The following is a 19520-nucleotide window of genomic DNA, read 5'->3' as shown; positions in this document are numbered from 1 at the left end:
GATTAAAGCCAGATTGAGCTTTTGTTCTAGGGTTAGGGCCACTAAATGTTTAAAAATTTGAGAAAAAAAATGACAATGTACTGCTGCGATATTTTAGTACATGTACTGTTATCAAAATTAACAAAAGCCTGCATTAAGTCTGAGTTAAGGGTAACAGTAAAAACAAGTCTGATTTCACGAGGTACTTGTTTCAGTTTATGGCCACTTCAATGAAGTTTAAAATTTGTGATGCCATTTTAAAACCATTGGAAGGCAGTTTAAATATTTTAGGTTTTTAATTCGCAAACTCATCGATTCCCCTAAAAATTGTGAAAATTAAACGCTCACAAAATTTAGGCTGTCTACGGTATTGTGGTAAATGTTTTCCTCTAAATTTCACCAGGGAGTGTGACCATCCAAACTTGTGCAAGTTTGTCGGAGCGTGCATTGAGGTCCCTCAAATGTGCGTGCTCAGCGAATACTCGGCCAAGGGAAGCTTGAGCGACGTTCTACTCAATGAGGAAGTTCCCCTTAACTGGGCCTTCAGGTATGAATGAAACTTTTACTTAACTATAATCTGTGCTTTTAATCCAGTTTTAAACAAAAACCAGGTTATTCATCCCCCGCCACAATGTTGGGAGGGGATTTTAGGAATGCACTTTGTCAGTCTATCTGTCTGTCCGTAACATTTCGTGTTGGGGCTATAACCTACTTATGCATTGATGGATTACCATATTACTTGGTACATATGTTGTCCTCATTGAGACCATGTGCAGTGACCTTGACCCGGGTCCATACCTCAAAGGTCAAGGTCACACAAGACATTTAAAGGTCAGAGTACACATGCTCATGTCCGTGCTATAACTTACTTATGCATTGATTGATTACCATATTACTTGATACAAATGTTGTCCTCATTGAGACAATGTGTAGTGACCTTGACCCGGGACCATACCTCAATAGCCAAGGTCACATCTGACTTTTAAAGGTCATAGTACACATGCTTGTTTTACCCAAAATATCCTTGACATTGATCTTACCTACACTACACACAATATGAATATCTTTAACAAATATCCTTTTAAAATATGTTCATATATCCAAGAATATTTAGGTTACCGATCAAACAACTTGTATTTCCTATATTCCCACTCTTGACCAGTGACTTTGTACAATTTTGTGTCAGATTCAACGTACCAGTCAGGTTGCGAGAAAAACAAAATATACTAAAAAACAACGACGGGGATATAGCTGTCCTTTGGACTGCCTTGTTAGAATAAAAACAATGTTGCTTGGCGGGCAGGGTGTACCGGTTACAGAGGCATGAAACTTGTTGTTTCTGGCCTATGGTGCGATCTTATCATCTTTATTGAATCTCTATTTCAGAGTAGTTATAATATCTATTCAAAGCAACTAAATTAATTAGTCGAGGCAAAGTTTATTTGATTTTGCTAGTAAAACTCTCAATTCAATTTGTGACACTTATTATTTAATTTAACTTCATAATCTTATAATATTTTGGCATACGTTCATTAATCAGATGGTCTTGGATAACATACCCAGTAGTTAGTAATGAAACTTTGGCTTGTATAATAATGCCATTTTTGATAAATTTAGTTCAGCCAAGAAACCCTTTTCTAAAAACAGAAAAATGGTTCGTGTTCAATAACATTAGTAAATGTGTAGTGATGCACTTTGATGTATTATAAGCAAGCTTATGTTTATAAGTACGGTTTGATTGCATTAAGGATGTCAAGGTCATGGTCACTGTTTCTTAATATACAACGATGGTTCCAGCTCAATACCTTTAGTATTTAGAATGATGTGCATCAATGAATATTGGTGTATGTCAAGGTCATGGTCACTATTATTATAATAACTTAAAGTAGAACAGGGGTTCCAGCTATAAAAAGACTTTCAACTTAAAGACTTGAGTATTTGAAACAATGGTGTAAAGCAAGTTCATGAGAACGTATATAATTATATACGTATACATAATGATATACCTTTAAATTTCATTATGGGTTGGTAGGGTCAAGGAAAATTTTCGTTCCACTCACAATCTAAAGATATGAGCTATATCATATTGACATTACCTGTTTTGCCTCAGATTTTCATTTGAGAGTGACATTGCCAGCGCTATGAAGTATCTACATGGGCGTGGAATTATCCACGGACATTTGAAGGCCAATAACTGCGTTGTGGACGACAGATGGACAATCAAGATCACAGGTTTGCTTTGACAACAGACATTTTTGAGAGTAACTGTATTGTAATCAGAGCATTTTATTTGACAGTTTTTATTAATATGATTGGTACAAACTAAGCCATTTTACCTATTTAATTGATGTCCAACAATAATTATTTACTTCTTTAAAGGGTACAGAGAATTTTGTCAGACTTAGTGAACTGTTGCGTATATAGTAAACAGAGCCAAGGCTTCGTGGACAGTGTCTGCTAGGGATTGACACGATGCACTGTCCCAGTCAATAGCCACACTCACCAGTTAACCGTATTTCCTCGACTTTAATGCAATCCGCTTATAAGAAGACCCCCTAACTTTGCCCATGAAATCTGGATCTTTTTGTTTGGACTCGTTTTAAGACAGGGTCAGTTTTTAAGCAAATGTAAAATCCTTTAATTCCTCCAAATGTGTGAAAATGTTCAAGGTTAACAGAAAATTATCAACTTCCGCAGTAAATTTGTTGTTTTGCTTGAAGAAAATGGCGGGCAACTGTGAGCTTCCTATTTGGAGGTAGGTTAATAATTAGTACAATCTCACACATTTTAGGTTGCAGGACAGGACGTTACTTATCAGAATTTTGGTTAACCCAATTAAAATCAAAAGATTGACCGTTATGTTGTGATAAATAAACCGTAATTAACACCGTGAAAATAAATGGCTTTAATAACAAAACTGTGAAAAGCCGAGGCAATGCATGAATAGGTGTTTGTTTAGCAATTATGCTTAATAGACAATATTGTCCATTGATTTGCGACGATTATAAAGGATTTATATTTGCTTTGACATTTGTCTGCATAATCAAATTTGCAGTTAGGTACCAACATCATATTAAGTTTCCAATTTACTATTTTGAAATCTCTGTCAAACTAATAAAAAAGATATGCACCTGAGAAAAAATGCAGATGAAACGGTACACTGTGTGATGTCTGAGCATGTGCGGTGAAGAGATTTCGTGTTGTTGTTAATCACCCGATACTTGCATCAGCAGACAATATACCGGTTAGTCGAATACCCTATGTTAAATATTATTGATCTTGACTGGAATCTTTTTTAAATATTTTATCGACTTGCTTATAAGACTTTCAGGTTAAAAATCGGGAGCCAATTTCCCTGTCTTTTAGTCGAGGAAATACGGTAATGATGTCAGTGCTCCATAAAATATGACATCAGCGGTCCATATTATATTTTTGGCGAGGTCTGAACCTGCCAAAAATATGATAAGGATATTATTTTAAATCAAACATAGCCTAGTCTATGCCGCTTTAAGAGCCCTGCCTTAGGTCTTTTACCAGAGTTTGATTGAGAGTTTAGTTTCTTAAAGCACTTCAAGAAACCTTTTCACAAAACTGCCGCAATGTCAAAACATAATTTACCAGACTACAGTATTTTGTGATATGTATTGCGTATGGATTTATGATGGGTATATAATAAAACTTTTTATCGGTATTTTTCTCAGTACATTATTACAACATGTTTGAAATAAAAAACACTTAAACTGTTCTCATACTCCTTCTTTGATTTGTTTTAACCCTTTCATTTCTTACTGCATCAGTAGTTGAATTAAACACTAGCCTGTACGCCCTGCACAATTGTCCTCTGGGCTGCTCAAATTCTGAATTTTATATAGCAGGGCTAATGTTGAAAAATTTGTTACCAAGCAACAGCTTAAGAATTCTGGCTTGTTCATCCAAAAGTTTAATTTCCATGACTGCTGCATCGTCATTTCTGTCAGAAGAAAACTCAAATTTAAAGAAGATTAACATATTTCTTTTGGCTATGCAAACAAACTGGAAAATGGTCTGTTGTCATAATACTTGCGTTACCAACTTGTATGCTTTGTAAATATTATAGTGTTCATGCAGAAACTAATGCATCGCTTGCAATTTTTCCCACATAAAATGATAAACATTACCGAAATGAGCAGTTAAATAAAGAAATAAGCAAGCTTATCAAGCTCTAAAATAAGTAAAACGACATACTGTAAATTTGGCAAGTACGTGCCACTTTTATAAAACAATATTTCTCCTTATAGGACCGACATTTGGCCTCAACATGTTTAAAAAAAGGTACTGTGTGCTAATTTGAAGACAAATGCTGTTCTTAGTAATTTTAACAGCAATTGCCATCAAAGTCTCTGTTTTATAAATGATTTTACAATGAAATAAAGATTTGAGTCTCAAACTCTGTGGCTATAGATGATATTTTATCTATTATAGCCAAGTAACAGATACTTTTGATATTCATTTTTAGCTCCACTATTCAGAGAATAAGGAGAGCTATCCTAGTCACCCGAGCGTCGGCGTAACCACTTACGTTAACTCAAATATTTTCAAAGTCCATTGACATATGGCTTTGAGACTTTGCACACTTGTTCACCATATCATGCCCCTAACCTGTACACAGGAGAAGGTAACACTATCAAGCATTTTGACAAAATTATGCCTCTTTTTCTACTTAGAATGTATGTTAAAGTTTGCGTACCACCTCAAATATTTTCAAAGTCCATTGACATATGGCTTTGAAACTTTGCACGCTTGTTCACCATCATGCCCCCAACCTGTACACAGGAGGAGGTAACTCTATCAAGCATTTTGACAAAATTATGCCCCTTTTTCTACTTAGAATTTACGTTAAAGTTTGCGTACCACCTCAAATATTTTTAAAGTCCATTCACTTCTGGTATTGAAACTTCACATGCTTGTTCACCATCATGCTCCCAGCCTGTACACAGGAGGAGGTAACTCTATCAAGCATTTTGACAAAATTATGCCCCTTTTTCTACATAGAATTTACGTTAAAGTTTGCGTACCACCTCAAATATTTTCAAAGTCCATTGACATATGGCTTTGAAACTTTGCTCACTTGTTCACCATTATTCCCCCAACCTATACACAGGAGGAAGTAACTCTATCAAGCATTTTGACAAAATTATGCCCCTTTTTCGACTTAGAATTTATGTTAAGGTTTGCATACCACCTCAAATATTTTTAAAAAACCATTGACATATGGCTTTGAAACTTTGCTCACTTGTTCACCATCATTCCCCCAACCTATACACAGGAGGAAGTAACTCTATCAAGCATTTTGACAAAATTATGCCCCTTTTTCGACTTAGAATTTACGTTAAAGTTTGTGTACCACCTCAAATATTTTTAAAGTCCATTGACTTCTGGCTTTGAAACTTGACATTCTTGTTCACTATCATGCCCCCAGCCTGTACACAGGAGGAGGTAACTCTATCAAGCATTTTGACAAAATTATGCCCCTTTTTCTACTTAGAATTTACGTTAAAGTTTGCGTACCAGCTCAAATATTTTCAAAGTCCATTGACATATGGCTTTGAGACTTTGCACACTTGTTCACCATCATGCCCCCAACCTATAAACAGTAGGAGATAACTCTATCAAGCATTTTGACAAAACTATGCCTCTTTTTCTACTTAGAATTTACGTTAAAGTTTGCGTACCACCTCAAATATTTTCCAATTCAATTTATATAAATATCTCAGCACATCGTGTATTGCATTGAAATCTAATCTAACAGTGATCCATGCATGTTTCGCCAAACCTTTTAAATCCATACACCGAAAAGCGACGGAATAGTCGAGCGCGCTGCCTCTGTGACAGCTCTTGTTTTCATTTGTTTAGATTATGGCTTGGAAACTCTACGATCCAACGTGCTGACTGACCCGGAACAGATTGAAGAAGCAAAATACCAACAAAGACGCTCATCTGTTTATGTCGCTCCGGAACTTTATTCTGAAAATGGTTTCAAGGCCTCTATGGAGGGTGATGCTTACGCTTTTGCTATTCTCATGATTGAAATTGCCCTGCGAGCTGATCCCTATGGAGTAAGTTAACTTTCACCCAGGGCTATTATGTTTCTAAAAACATTAACCAATGTAGGGTTATAGCATTGAAACTTCATATCTCCCAGGAAGCCAAGAACCTCCCTTGTATAATTTCTTTATTTTGCCTTCCCTGGGTGGTTTGTATGTGTAAATGGAATAGCCATGAGCCCTTTCATTCTATACATGGAATCATAAGCACAGTAGCAGCGAAAATAATTCATGAAAATGAGGAATTATATGGTTTTTAGAATAATTAAAAGGAAATGTCAACTTTTCAATAGGGAAACAATTTATATATTGATATTCTGTCAAAAAGCTGTCCAAAAGAAAACCCTCAGTTGTTTACTAAAGATAATCAAGTTAAAAACACAAGATCTATCAAGTGGTGCTATCAATTTCATATTTATGGAGCTTCGTGATCTTGTCCGAGTGTTAATGTGTAAATGACATTTTCATTTTTGTGAAGTTTCACGCCTCCTATTAAAGCAGGCTATCATAGCTATTTTCACATGTTTTCAAAAACCTTTTTTAATGTTATGTTACACATTGTGATAAGTTTGTTTTAAAATCCTAGTGGTTTAAGATTGGCTTTTGTTATTAACGTGAATATCTCAGCCGGACTCATTTTTCTCCGACAAGTTTCCAAATATAAGAAAAATAATCCACCACAAAAATTTACGATGAGACTTATTGTTATTTTTTACAGGATGAAGATGTATTCAGTCTGAAGTTACCATGGCAACCTGCACTCCCAGATTTTAACCCTGACAAGTGGGAAAATAAAGATGACCTGTGTCCATGTCCAGAGGCATATAATGATGTAAATAGAGTCAAATAGAGACGTAACCAGTTTAAGTGCCTAAGCTGGGAAATGTTTTTCTTTGAATGTTGATTGATAGAATTTGAATCAAACTTCCTAAATTTATTTGGGTACTAGTGTTGCAAATGCTTGGATTACCTAGAGTTTGTTTGTTTCAGCTTTGTCACTATAAATAAGATTTTCAACTTGACAGAATGTATTGTACTATGGGAGTAACTGCTGCATATACAATTTATTCTCTCATTTTTAAAAACTGGGTCACTCTTGGGGGTTAATATTGCACATTATTAATCAACTATTACGTATTTGGCGAGAGACAGAGACAATTGCGGTACCAATACCAGACAATTGAAGACAATATATGCCAGAACTCGCTCAATATCGACCAAACTCGGCCAATATCAACAAAATTCGTCTAATATGAGTTTCCTCCGTTTAGATTGGCTAAAAAACTCGCCTAATATAGGATTTTAGAAATGTGCCATTTTCATTGGCTGTCGAAACTCGCCTAATATGAGAAATATGCCGTAAATTATTTTTAAAGGTAGCCATTTTGTTTTTCGTTTTCCGACTGTTTTGAAAAGTTTGTGCTTCGTATAAACCTATTTGGAACACTTGGACCTATTGAATGATTGAACCACCTTGTACGGTTATATATGAGCAAGAATTTTCTGTCCAGCACATTTTGTTACATCACTAATGGTTTGGTGTCCAACATTTATGAGTTTTTCAAGATGTAATTTTTGCATATCTTATGTTCTATTAATGAAATATGACACATAAGCTTCAAGATAATGAAAGGACAATATAAAAACACCACATGGAAAGTAAATACAGCCGTTTAGAAATTTGTGATGTAACAAGGACAATAAGACAGAAAGATGGCACTATCTGCTTTTATGTGCTGATGTCAAGTTTTTCTGTATTATCTAAACATTGCTGGCACTTGTTTATACTCAACTTTAATATAATTACCATCGACATGAACAAGTGTTCATTTTCACTATAACCTTTCGGTGATGTAACTGGACTCAAATGTCTACATTAAATAAGATGTTATTTGGATAAGAAAGGCATAAACATGAAAATAACATGCCTCTTTATACCATTTCAATAAAATACAAATTTTGAGAGATATAATTACAGTTATTTTGCTATATTCTTGCCAAAACAACACCTTTAACTTTCCAAGGGATGTAACACTGGACACCAAACGGTCATTCACCATGACACTTGTGAAGCGAAATTACATACGTGTTCACATTTTGTCGGACTTCAATTAAGTTTACATACAGGAATACAGTGGAAATCATATGAAAGTAAAAACATAGGCTGTTACAAGTTTATTGAATATAAAATTTTACAAAACTTGTAAGAGCTTAACTTTAGACATGATTGAAATACTTATTTTAATGTACATCGGTGTATGAACTACATTTGGGCTGTAAGTGGGTGGAGTCCGAAGGACTTCACTGACACTCTGAGCCGATTACCCTGATGGACATTAAAAATAATTACATAACATTTATATTTGGATATTTTTTATTTACCGTCAATGTTAAGTCTTTTCCGTCAACGTTACGTCTTTTATCAATCTCAGATTTTTTATAAACATTTCTGTTGTTTTCATTTCAAGTGATAATATTTTACAAGTGTTTATTTAATCAATTGTGTTTAGCAACAAAAATAGCATAAACCATCTTAAAAAAGAAAGTATCATTTCTCGCGTTCGATATGTAAATAAGACACAATAGGGAAAATGGGCTGTCCAACTTTCTTCAACAATAACAAGAACTCAAATAATTACATGAGCATGTAGACGGGTGAGAAATGTCCTAAAATGCACTCTTTTCCGCAAGAACACCAATTGTATCGGAATGGTGTAATAGTTTGTCTCATAAAACAACCTTTATAACACTCAAACGATGCGTCCGAGACGTAACACGATGAAAATACTCACACATGTTTGTTTTGACAGTCCTCCATTTGTTTCCAAAAATAGCCGAAGTCTCAAAGCGCCTCGATTTATGACGCTGATGTGATAGGATAACAACACTGGGAATTCCCCATTTGCGCGCACCTGCTAAATCTAAGCCTTTACAGTGAAAGTTCAGTTACATAACATTTTGACGGAAAACGCGCCTGCTGATTTCGGAATAAAAATAAGGATACACCTTTGTTGAAAAAAAACACAACAAATATGTTTCCTGTTTATTACAAGACCTATGTTTTGATATTATTTCAATAAAATTAACCTTTTAGGCGCAACTGCTTGGTAACTTCGTCCGGGAAAGACGTAACCAAAATTGACACGAAATGTTATGTCATTAATTTCTGCTTGAATTTTATTTATTTTTTATTAAAAACGACCAAATAAATATTTCTAGACACCTTTTTATTGTAGAATGGACCATCTCAGATTAGTTTCTTGCTCCTGTTTGATGTTTTTTGAATACTTGCGTTTTTTGTTGCTGTGTGAAAGAGGCCTACATGAAAAAGTGCCTGGCAATTGTCCACAAAAATCAGACTTGTTCTTCGTTTTAAATATTAATCAAATTCAAGAAAATAAATGAAAAACTCGAGACTGTCTCCCACATAAATTATCTTTTTAACCATGCATATAAATAACATTTAATAAAACAAATGATAGGAGTAAATTCGGTTTGTTTGGGATGTAACAGAAATGTGCTGGACAGTGAATTCTTGCTCATATTACAGTTGTATTTAACCCGTTTGTGGATTTTACGACTATTACGATTTTATACTCCGACAAATTGGACGATAAAGGTGTAACATTTGACGTTTTGGCAAATGATTTACGAAATTAAGACGAAAGGACATGCTTCCTTAAAATGTACAGTGCTTTATTCATAGTATGTGCAATGTCACTCTAAGGATGCATGTCAAAATCAGCAAAGTCAAGTCTAGAAAAGCAGACACCATGAATGAATAAGGGATAAATACGGCTTCACTGTGAGCTAAAGGTAAGTTATAAGAATGTTTTTAACCAAAATGGTAATAGTTGATTTATAAAATACTTATTAATTAGGTGATTTCATATTGGCCCAGTTATTTGTCCTCGGTCAGCTGTATTTGCCTTCGCCCTTTCGGGCTCAGGCATACAGCTAACCTCCGACAAATAACTGGGCCAATATGAAATCACCTAATTAATAACATTATAGTATGGACTTCGTAACAGTATTCATTTATAACTTTTTAACTATTAATGCAATTTCATCAAACTTTACACAATTCTAGAGTATGTGACCAAGGGCACACATCAAATGTATGTGCTCTCATTGTTAAAAGTAAAGCTCACACATTTTTTATACTCTGTCAACTTTCTTTACTATATTTATTGGATTTCCCTATAACTGCAGAATTGTAGATCATCAGTGGAAGATAGGTTGAAAAAATACTCCATTATTCATATTAAGGTCAAGGTCAAACTTGTAAGTCAGTTATTTGCAATTATAGGATTTCAATCAAGCTTTTCACTTCAGCATACAATCTTTTTTAGTGTAACCGCAGATATTCACTCCTTCAAAGATGTGTCATTTTTAAATGTCGATCTGCCCGAATTTAGGGCATTTGCCATGCACCTGCCATATCTCTTTTTCTATTTAGTTCTTCTGTTGTTGATTGATGAGTTTAAGAGGGAAGTTTTTGCATCCAGGGCTTGCACTGATTCTTTTATGGAATAATCTGATTATCTTAAAGAGTTTGACCCTATTACTAAAACCGAGTATTGACCATTATAATAACTGTCATCAACTTTTAATAATTTCAAACATATGAATACTTCAAAAATTACAAATTACTTGAATTCAATAGTGTTGCTCTGTTTACTTGGTGGCATGGTTCATGTTTTTGGCCAACACCCACAAAGAACATACAAACATCAAGCCACATTATGTCCTCATGAAATGACAGCCTATGGCTGGGGACAGTATTATCGCTGTCTGAAATCCTTCTATGTCTGTGTTTCAGCTCATTCAACAGTGCTGGAGTAAGCAACCTTCTCAGCGCCTCACCTATGATAAAATCAAGGCAGGGATCCGCAAGATCAACCCCAGCAATCTGAGTGCCATCGACCTTATGATGAACATGGTATTTCATTGATAAAATTTTGCTCCAGCATGTTTAAAACTAGACCAACTTTTCGACCAATATCTAATTTTCTAATTACACTGTGGGTTCTAAAGTTAAGCATTAATCCTGGACCAGGAATGAAAACTTAAGACAATTGTACAGTTGTAAAGATTGGTTTTTGCTTGGACTTTTGCATTGAAAACAGTAGGAAGTACCTTCAAGTGAATATAAATGACTTTGGAAACAATTTGAAAAGAGGTCAATTTGAGCCCCTTTACCATATCCCTTAAACTCAAACAGACCCCACGGTTATTTTTCAAGATTTACAATTATCAGCTGTTAGAACCCCTGTTACTAATATGTTTGCAAATATGCTCCTCAGTTGATTAAATACTATGAACATGCTCCTCGGTTGATTAAATAATGCAAACATGCTTTTCGGTTGATTAAATAATGCGAACATGCTCCTCAGTTGATTAAATAATGCGGACATGCTCCTCGGAGCCCAATTTCTCTAAACTGTTTAAATCCCTTATAACAGGATTAAGCTAAGCTCGCTATTTTTGTTTTTCAATAATTTGCGTAATATTAACTTCTTTAAGAACTTTTAGACTTAAGAAAGGAATTAAACTTATGATTATCACAATAAACCATTTTCCTTTCTTAAAAGTTCCATTTAAGTATGTATTTTTAGCTAATTGAAATAAGCTACTTAAGCCAGAAATCGGGGCATGAACATTCTCCTCGGTTGATTAAATGATGCGAACATCCTTCTCGGTTGATTAAATGATGCGAACATGCTCCTCGGTTGATTAAATTATGCAAACATGCTCCTCGGTTGATTAAATGATACAAACATGCTCCTGGGTTGATTAAATAACACGAACATGCTCCTCGGTTGATTTAATGATGCGAACATGCTCCTTGGTTGATTAAATAATGCAAACATGCTCCTAGGTTGATTAAATGATACAAACATGCTCCTCGGTTGATTAAATAATACGAACATGCTCCTCGGTTGATTAAATAATACGAACATGCTCCTCAGTTGTTTAAATAATACGAACATGCTCCTCGGTTGATTAAATAATACGAACATGCTCCTCGGTTGATTAAATAATACGAACATGCTCCTCGGTTGATTAAATAATACGAACATGCTTCTCGGTTGTTTAAATAATGTGAACATGCTCCTCGGTTGATGAAATGTTGCATGTTCATATTCTATTTAAGGGCTGTTCCAGGAGAAAATGTACTGGAGTGCAGGAACTGAGATGAATTAAAATTGTCTTGGTGGGGGTGTTAAAGGAGTTCCAATTGTCTTGGTGGGGGGCGTTATAGGAGCTAAAATTGTCTTGTTGGGGGGTGTTTTTGGAGTTCAAATTGTTGTGGTTGTGGATTGTAAGCTACATATTCTAATGTGTTGGTTGGGGGGTCTCAAATTCGGATGTAAATTACAAAACCTAGGCCATTCAACTGCAGTTCATAAAGTCGCCAAGATAACTCAGTACAAACAGGTACTGACGGGTACGGAAGCAATTTTCACAACTAAGTGTTTTTTCCAAAATTGCGTCACCAAAAACAAAAAACATGTGTCCCGATGATGATCGAGAACAAATTAGACACACTGCAAGAAACATTCAAACGTATATATATATATATATATATATATATATATGTATGAAATGATATGATTGTATTGTCGATAGTTTATTATCTCCCGCCGAACCATAAGGTTTCGGGAGGGGGATATTAGTTTGGCGTTGTCCGTCCGTCCGTCTGTCTGGAGCCATATCTTGGTAGGCATTGATCAGAAAATGTTCAAACATGGTCAGAATGTTCCCCTTGATCAAATCACGACCACTTGTAAAAATGGGTTACATGGGGTCAAAAACTAGGTCACTAGGTCAAATCTTAGAAAATTCTTTTGAACAAAATAGAGGCATTATACATGGTCAAATATTCATGAAACTTAATCAAAATGTTTTCCTTGATGAACTCTTGGACGTATAAAAAACTGGCTCACATATGATTGAAAATTAGGTCACTAGGTCAAATCTTAGAAAAATCTTGTCAGGAACCATTTCATGGTAATGATTGGTCAGATTTTGTTTAAACTTGGTCAGGATGTACCCCTTTATGAAATATGGACAGCTTGTAAAAGTGGGTCACATGGGGTCAAAAACTAGGTCACTAGGTCAAATCTTAGAAAAATCTTTTGAACAAACTGTGAACAACTTGACATGTTAAAAACTGGGCCACATGTGATAAAAAAATGAGGTCACTAGGTCAAATCTTACAAAAATCTTGTCCGAAACCATTTCATGGTAGTGATTGGTCGGATTATGTTCATACATGTATGACTGAACACATGGTAATACATATATGTATTTTATGATGATTTACTTCCATCAACTTCCATTATAATCGATTATGATAGGTTATTATCAATAATCACCAACATGAAGCTCCAATGAGCTTGAAAATAACACACAGTGAACATGATCAACAGGTACCTTAAAATGTCATTTTCCACTATTTACTGTTATCACTTCAGACATATCTGAACTTTCACTTTGAAATCATTCAAATTCATAGAAACTATTACAAATGTTACTCCATATACAAAACTTTTATTTCAGATAATTCCAAACAAACTCAAACTTATATCCAATTTTCATAACAGTCCATTTCTCGGCAGCCACATTACATGTTAATATAATAATATTCCACCTACTTTTCATTTCCAATCCATTAACTTTGAATGAATATTATACTTAATATTTGAATCCTGAATCAAATTACATTCCTTTCATTTCTTTTACTCAACATGAAACTGTTGATATTTCAGATGGAGAAATACTCCAAACATCTCGAGGTGATTGTGGCGGAAAGAACGATGGGAATAGTGGCGGAGAAAGAGAAGACTGAAACCCTACTGCATAGTAAGTTCATGTCAAAATGGGCAGCCGTCATATTTGTTTTGATGAATTCTATTAAATCTTGAAAATGGCAAAGGTTATTATGTAAATAGATAAAATATATTTAAATAACAATGGTACAAAGCACATAAATAGTTAATTGCAATACTGTATAATATAATTAATAAACAACAATTTAAATCTGTCATCCCTGTGTTGCTCTCCACTAAGCCCTCAAATTATTTGTCTTCGATGTGAGTTGTATAAGGAACAGGCGTATATTGTTCTTGAATGTTTTCAACAACTAAGTTAAGAATTCAAACAATTGGTAATATGAGATGAACATTACTGTCATCGCAATAGTTTGTACTATTGATAGTAAGGCAGTGGCCGTAAGGGAGAGGAAGTTTTTTAGTCACCTTCACACATTGACAGTGCACAGTGATGACACTTCACAGGTGGCATTTATATTTGTTTTTAATACAGAATCAAACTATGTAAATCTATCATAAAATTTCGAAACTTTAAAATAATTAACTACTTCTATTTGTTGTCGTCTGCTGATGCTAACTGTACATGATTTTCTACTATCGATATAACTTAATCCGTCACTCAATTTGAGTAGCGTCCCTATTTGAAATGAAATGTTTCGGCCTGAAATGGACTTTGGAAAAAAACATCAGAAGCCTAATACTATATATAAGATGCAGGCATTTATTTATGAGAGTTCTGGGAGAAAAAGACTTAGTGTGTCCTATACACAATGATTAAGGTAGACCATCTCACTATTCCTATGTAATAATGTACAGAGTGTAGACCACCTCATTCTTCCCACGTAATAATTTACAGAGTGTAGACCACCTCACTCTTCCCACGTAATGTTTTACAGAGTGTAGACCTCCTCACTCTTCCCATGTAATGTTTTACAGAGTGTAGACCACCTCACTCTTCCCATGTAATGTTTTACAGAGTGTAGACCACCTCACTCTTCCCATGTAATGTTTTACAGAGTGTAGACCACCTCACTCTTCCTATGTAATAATTTACCAAGTGTAGACCACCTCACTCTTCCTATGTAATAATTTACCAAGTGTAGACCACCTCACTCTTCCTATGTAATAATTTACCAAGTGTAGACCACCTCACTCTTCCTATGTAATAATTTACCAAGTGTAGACCGCCTCACTCTTCCTATGTAATAATTTACCAAGTGTAGACCGCCTCACTCTTCCTATGTAATGTTTTACCAAGTGTAGACCGCCTCACTCTTCCTATGTAATGTTTTACCAAGTGTAGACCGCCTCACTCTTCCTATGTAATGTTTTACAGAGTGTAGACCGCCTCACTCTTCCTATGTAATGTTTTACAGAGTGTAGACCGCCTCACTCTTCCTTTGTAATGTTTTACAGAGTGTAGACCGCCTCACTCTTCCCATGTAATGTTTTACCAAGTGTAGACCGCCTCACTCTTCCCTTGTAATGTTTTACAGAGTGTAGACCGCCTCACTCTTCCTATGTAATGTTCCACCTCACTCTTCCCATGTAATGTTTTACAGAGTGTAGACCGCCTCACTCTTCCTATGTAATGTTTTACAGAGTGTAGACCGCCTCACTCTTCCTATGTAATGTTTTACAGAGTGTAGACCACCTCACTCTTCCTATGTAATGTTTTACAGAGTGTAGACCACCTCACTCTTCCTATGTAATAATTTACCAAGTGTAGACCACCTCACTCTTCCTATGTAATGTTTTACCAAGTGTAGACTACCTCACTCTTCCTATATAATGTTTTACAGAGTGTAAACCACCTCACTCTTCCTTTGTAATAATTACCAAGTGTAGACCACCTCGCTCTTATTATGTAATAATTTACCAAGTGTAGACCACCTCACTCTTATTATTTAATAATTTACCAAGTGAAGACCACCTCATAGATTAATTCACAGAGCTCACTCTTCCTATTTGCAGATATTCTCCCAAAGCAAGTTGCTCATTCCCTCCAGCACGGCATCCCAGTTGAGCCAAAATACCATGACTGGTGTTCCATATACTTCAGGTTGGAACTTTGGGCATGCAATTTGTGTGTTTTACCAGCTCATTATCACAGAGTGAAAAACTATTGATTATCGATTAGTTATGAAATATGTTTATTCTTTTACATGTGGAAAAATGTCACAATTTGCTTCAGTATTTACGATTTCTAATGCATCTGCTGTTTTGTCTGTTTCTAGTATTTTATGATTTTCATTTATCTAGCAATGATTAATTTTATTGATAAAAAAAATATTGTTAAAAAGTGATCAACTTAAGGGTGAGAAATCTTTTTAGCTCACCTGAGCACTTTGTGCCCAAGGAAAGTGCTCAAGGGTAAACTGTTCAGATAGGTGACTGTCCGTCATTCATAAACATGTTCCTTTAAACAACTTCTCCTAAACCACTTGGCCAATTGCATCCAAATTTCACATGAATGTTCCTTGGATGACCTCTTCCAGATGTAGAACTCGAGTTGCCATGACAACCAGTGAAAAAACTTTGAAAATCTTATCAGAAATCAGCAGGATTTAAAAAAAAAAATCACGGAAAATCAAAATCCTTCAAGCTTTGTTGGTACATTAAAAAGCTTATGGCGATGGGACTACTTATCACTTAATGACTATAAGAAAATCTTTTCCTCAGAAAGCAGTGTCTGGCCAGATTTCAAAATAATGTCAAAGAAATGTTTTTTAGGAGACCCTTTATCAAATTCCTTCAGACCATGTTGGTTCATAAAGAACATGGCTTCCAGGGTAGGGTATGTTTTACATTGACTTATATATTAACAACTTTTTTTAAATCTTCGTAACTGTAAGACCTTCAAGGAAAGATTTACTCTGGTGAGCGAAAAGGACAACCTAGGCCGTCTTGTTTTGGTGTAGAAAAATGTTTGCAGTTTGAAATATTAGAAAAGGGGCTGAAAACGGTCTAAACTCATTGAATCACATCCCAAAAAAGCATATTTTTAGTAATGGATTATGACAAAATCCCTATTGACAGTCGCCGATAATGACCTTTCCAATCAATTTTCAATTATAATCAACAGAACAGCACTTCAGTGTTATATCACTCTGTTAAACATTGATATTTTATGTGATTTTTTTTTTAGAAATAAAAAAAATAATTTTAGAAATCAATCAGTGATTTTTTTGGGAAATATTTTTACTGCCTGTGCCTTGCAAATTGGAGGAAAAAGTCCAGATTGGGAAAAATACAAAATAAGATCAAAATAGCAAATATAATGGCAAATATACATGTTTCACATTTTTATGCATACTTTATGCTATGAAAGACTTAGTCTTGTCAAGATTTTGTTCATTTTTCAAGAAATTCATTGCTTTTTTATTCACTACCATAATGTGCATTTATCAAATTGGGAAAAAATTATAATTCTTTGGTAAAAATGGACATTTTTTCGCAAAGGGAAACAGCCTTTAGAAGGCAGTAAATTGCACCAAAAAAAATCACCGTCAATTATGTTCTTTTAACAGACATTTGCATCAATAATTTTGTACAGGCACTTATAAGACCTAAAGAGACTTATTCCGCAATGCAAACAATTACTTTTTGCTATGCAGTGACGTTGTTGGATTCACGAAGCTGTCTGGCAAAAGTAAACCTATTGAAGTTGTCCGTATGCTGAACAATTTGTACATCGCATTTGATGAAGTTATTGACCACTATGACGTCTATAAGGTGGAAACAATTGGAGATGCTTGTAAGTTGATAACCATTTGACCAATAAGATATCATATAATTTTCCTAATAAGCTAAACTCTTGCAAGTAGATATGTTTATTAGTTTTCATATAATTCGCTCTATTCCTTGATTTAATATTTCAATTAAAGTATCTGTAGGTTTGTAGCCTTTCTGTCTGAAAATTACAATATAAAATCCAACTAACATGTCTGTGTTTCTTCCAACCATGCAATACCATTGGGCCTAAAAAGGAATACATTTGGTGGGGGTTTAATTAACCCAACCCAATCTACAAAATAGGTGCCGACTCTGCAGTTTTTATAGTCAGTTGGTAAAAAAAAAAAAATCTGTTTTTTAAGTCTGTGTTTTAATATTTAGTTTAAAACCTTTATTTAAAATACTACACCATTCTAAAATATGACAATTACGTTCTTATATTAAGCCTTATAAAAAATAATAATAATAAAGGAAAAAGCCTACCTACCCTACCTGAAACCCTTACAACAAAACCATTTTTGGAGTGCCTTGGTATTCATGTAGAACTTTGTATTCATGTTTCCAAAGACAATGCTCAGCCTGTAAATGTGAAGCAACTCTGAAAAGCAGACAAGCATTAACTCTATTCTTTTTAGTCTTAAAGGTGTAAAACGTTTCGAGCTAAGAATATTCTTCTGTAACATACATAAGTAAAAAAATGTAATTGGGATGATTAAAATGTTGCAAGATCCTGACCTCTTTGTTTCAAGACATGGTGGCGTCAGGAATCCCAGACTTCACAGAGCACCATGCACGTGAGATAGCAAACATGTCGATTGATCTGGTGGTGGCTTGCCAGCATTTCGTAATTCCGCATCTGCCTGATGAACCCCTCAAGATTAGAGTTGGGCTGCATTCTGGTAAGATTATGCTTTGTAAGCCCCATTTTTAGAAGATGGAGCATAATTATAGGTTTGTAGATGTTGATTTGTTGTTCTATTTGTTGATTGCTTGACATGTCTTGTTCGGGGTCAAAGGACCCATTCTAATGTTGTTTTTGTATACTTTTGCTTCTACAAAATAACTTAAGAATGGTTCAACATAGGACTATGACACTCCACCAATAGGTTGCCCTTGATCACTAGTAGATAGCCACTATTATTTTGGGGTAGCAGGTCAAAGGTCACGGTAACAAGCCACTAATTTAATTGAGAAAATTTGACTTAGGACCATGAAACGTCAGTGGTAGGATGCAATTGACCAGTAGGATGCAGTAACTGTTGACCAGTAGGATGGTGACTGGTAGATTACTGCTATCATTTCGAGTTCAGTAGGTCAACTAAAGGGGCATAGTCCAGAATCAAACCATTGTACATGTAGTAGTATTTTGCAACAAGGTTTTAAAACATTATTGACCTTGACCTTTGACCAAATGACCTATCAAACAATAGGGGTCATCCTATGGTGAAGAGCAACCTACCACAGGAGTTTCATGGTCTAAAAAAACCTTTTGTACGCCGCCCAGAGAGACTACATCATATTAAGATTCCAATTTATTGATTTGATATATCTGTCAAACTAATTATACTGACACGCGCCATGCGAAAAAATGCAGATATAACGGTACACTGTGTGACGTCAGAGCACGCGCGGTGAAGAGATTTTGTGTTGTTGTTTACTTAATTGCCCCATACTTATATCAGCAGACGATAGACTGGATAGACGAATACCCTATGTAAAATTTAACTGATTTTGACTTGAATTTTTTTTTTAATATTTTATCGACTCGCTTATAAGACGGGTCCCCTACTTTGGGGGTAAAAATCGGGACCCAATTTCCCCGTCTTATAGTCGAGAAAATACGGTAGTTATAATGAAAAAATAATGTTATAAGACATGATTTATC

General features: G+C 35.0%; 1 protein-coding gene across 5 annotated transcripts in view; it reads left to right on the top strand.

Annotated features, from left to right (window-relative positions):
• LOC128214826 (atrial natriuretic peptide receptor 1-like) overlaps positions 1–19520 on the top strand; it is a 43107-nt gene that overhangs the window by 19091 nt on the left and 4496 nt on the right. For all 5 annotated transcript variants that reach the window (XM_052921496.1, XM_052921500.1, XM_052921498.1 and 2 more), the window contains 9 exons: positions 383–526; positions 2090–2211; positions 5872–6074; positions 6781–6894; positions 10885–11004; positions 13838–13931; positions 15875–15962; positions 17518–17657; positions 18385–18534. In XM_052921496.1, the coding sequence (XP_052777456.1) occupies positions 383–526; positions 2090–2211; positions 5872–6074; positions 6781–6894; positions 10885–11004; positions 13838–13931; positions 15875–15962; positions 17518–17657; positions 18385–18534 (1175 nt within the window). The remainder of the gene's footprint in view (positions 1–382; positions 527–2089; positions 2212–5871; positions 6075–6780; positions 6895–10884; positions 11005–13837; positions 13932–15874; positions 15963–17517; positions 17658–18384; positions 18535–19520) is intronic.

The sequence above is a fragment of the Mya arenaria genome, chromosome 13, assembly GCF_026914265.1.
Source record: "Mya arenaria isolate MELC-2E11 chromosome 13, ASM2691426v1".
Lineage (NCBI taxonomy): Eukaryota > Metazoa > Mollusca > Bivalvia > Myida > Myidae > Mya > Mya arenaria.
Note: the sequence above shows the minus strand (reverse complement) of the source record. Positions and strands in the feature narration are given on the sequence as shown.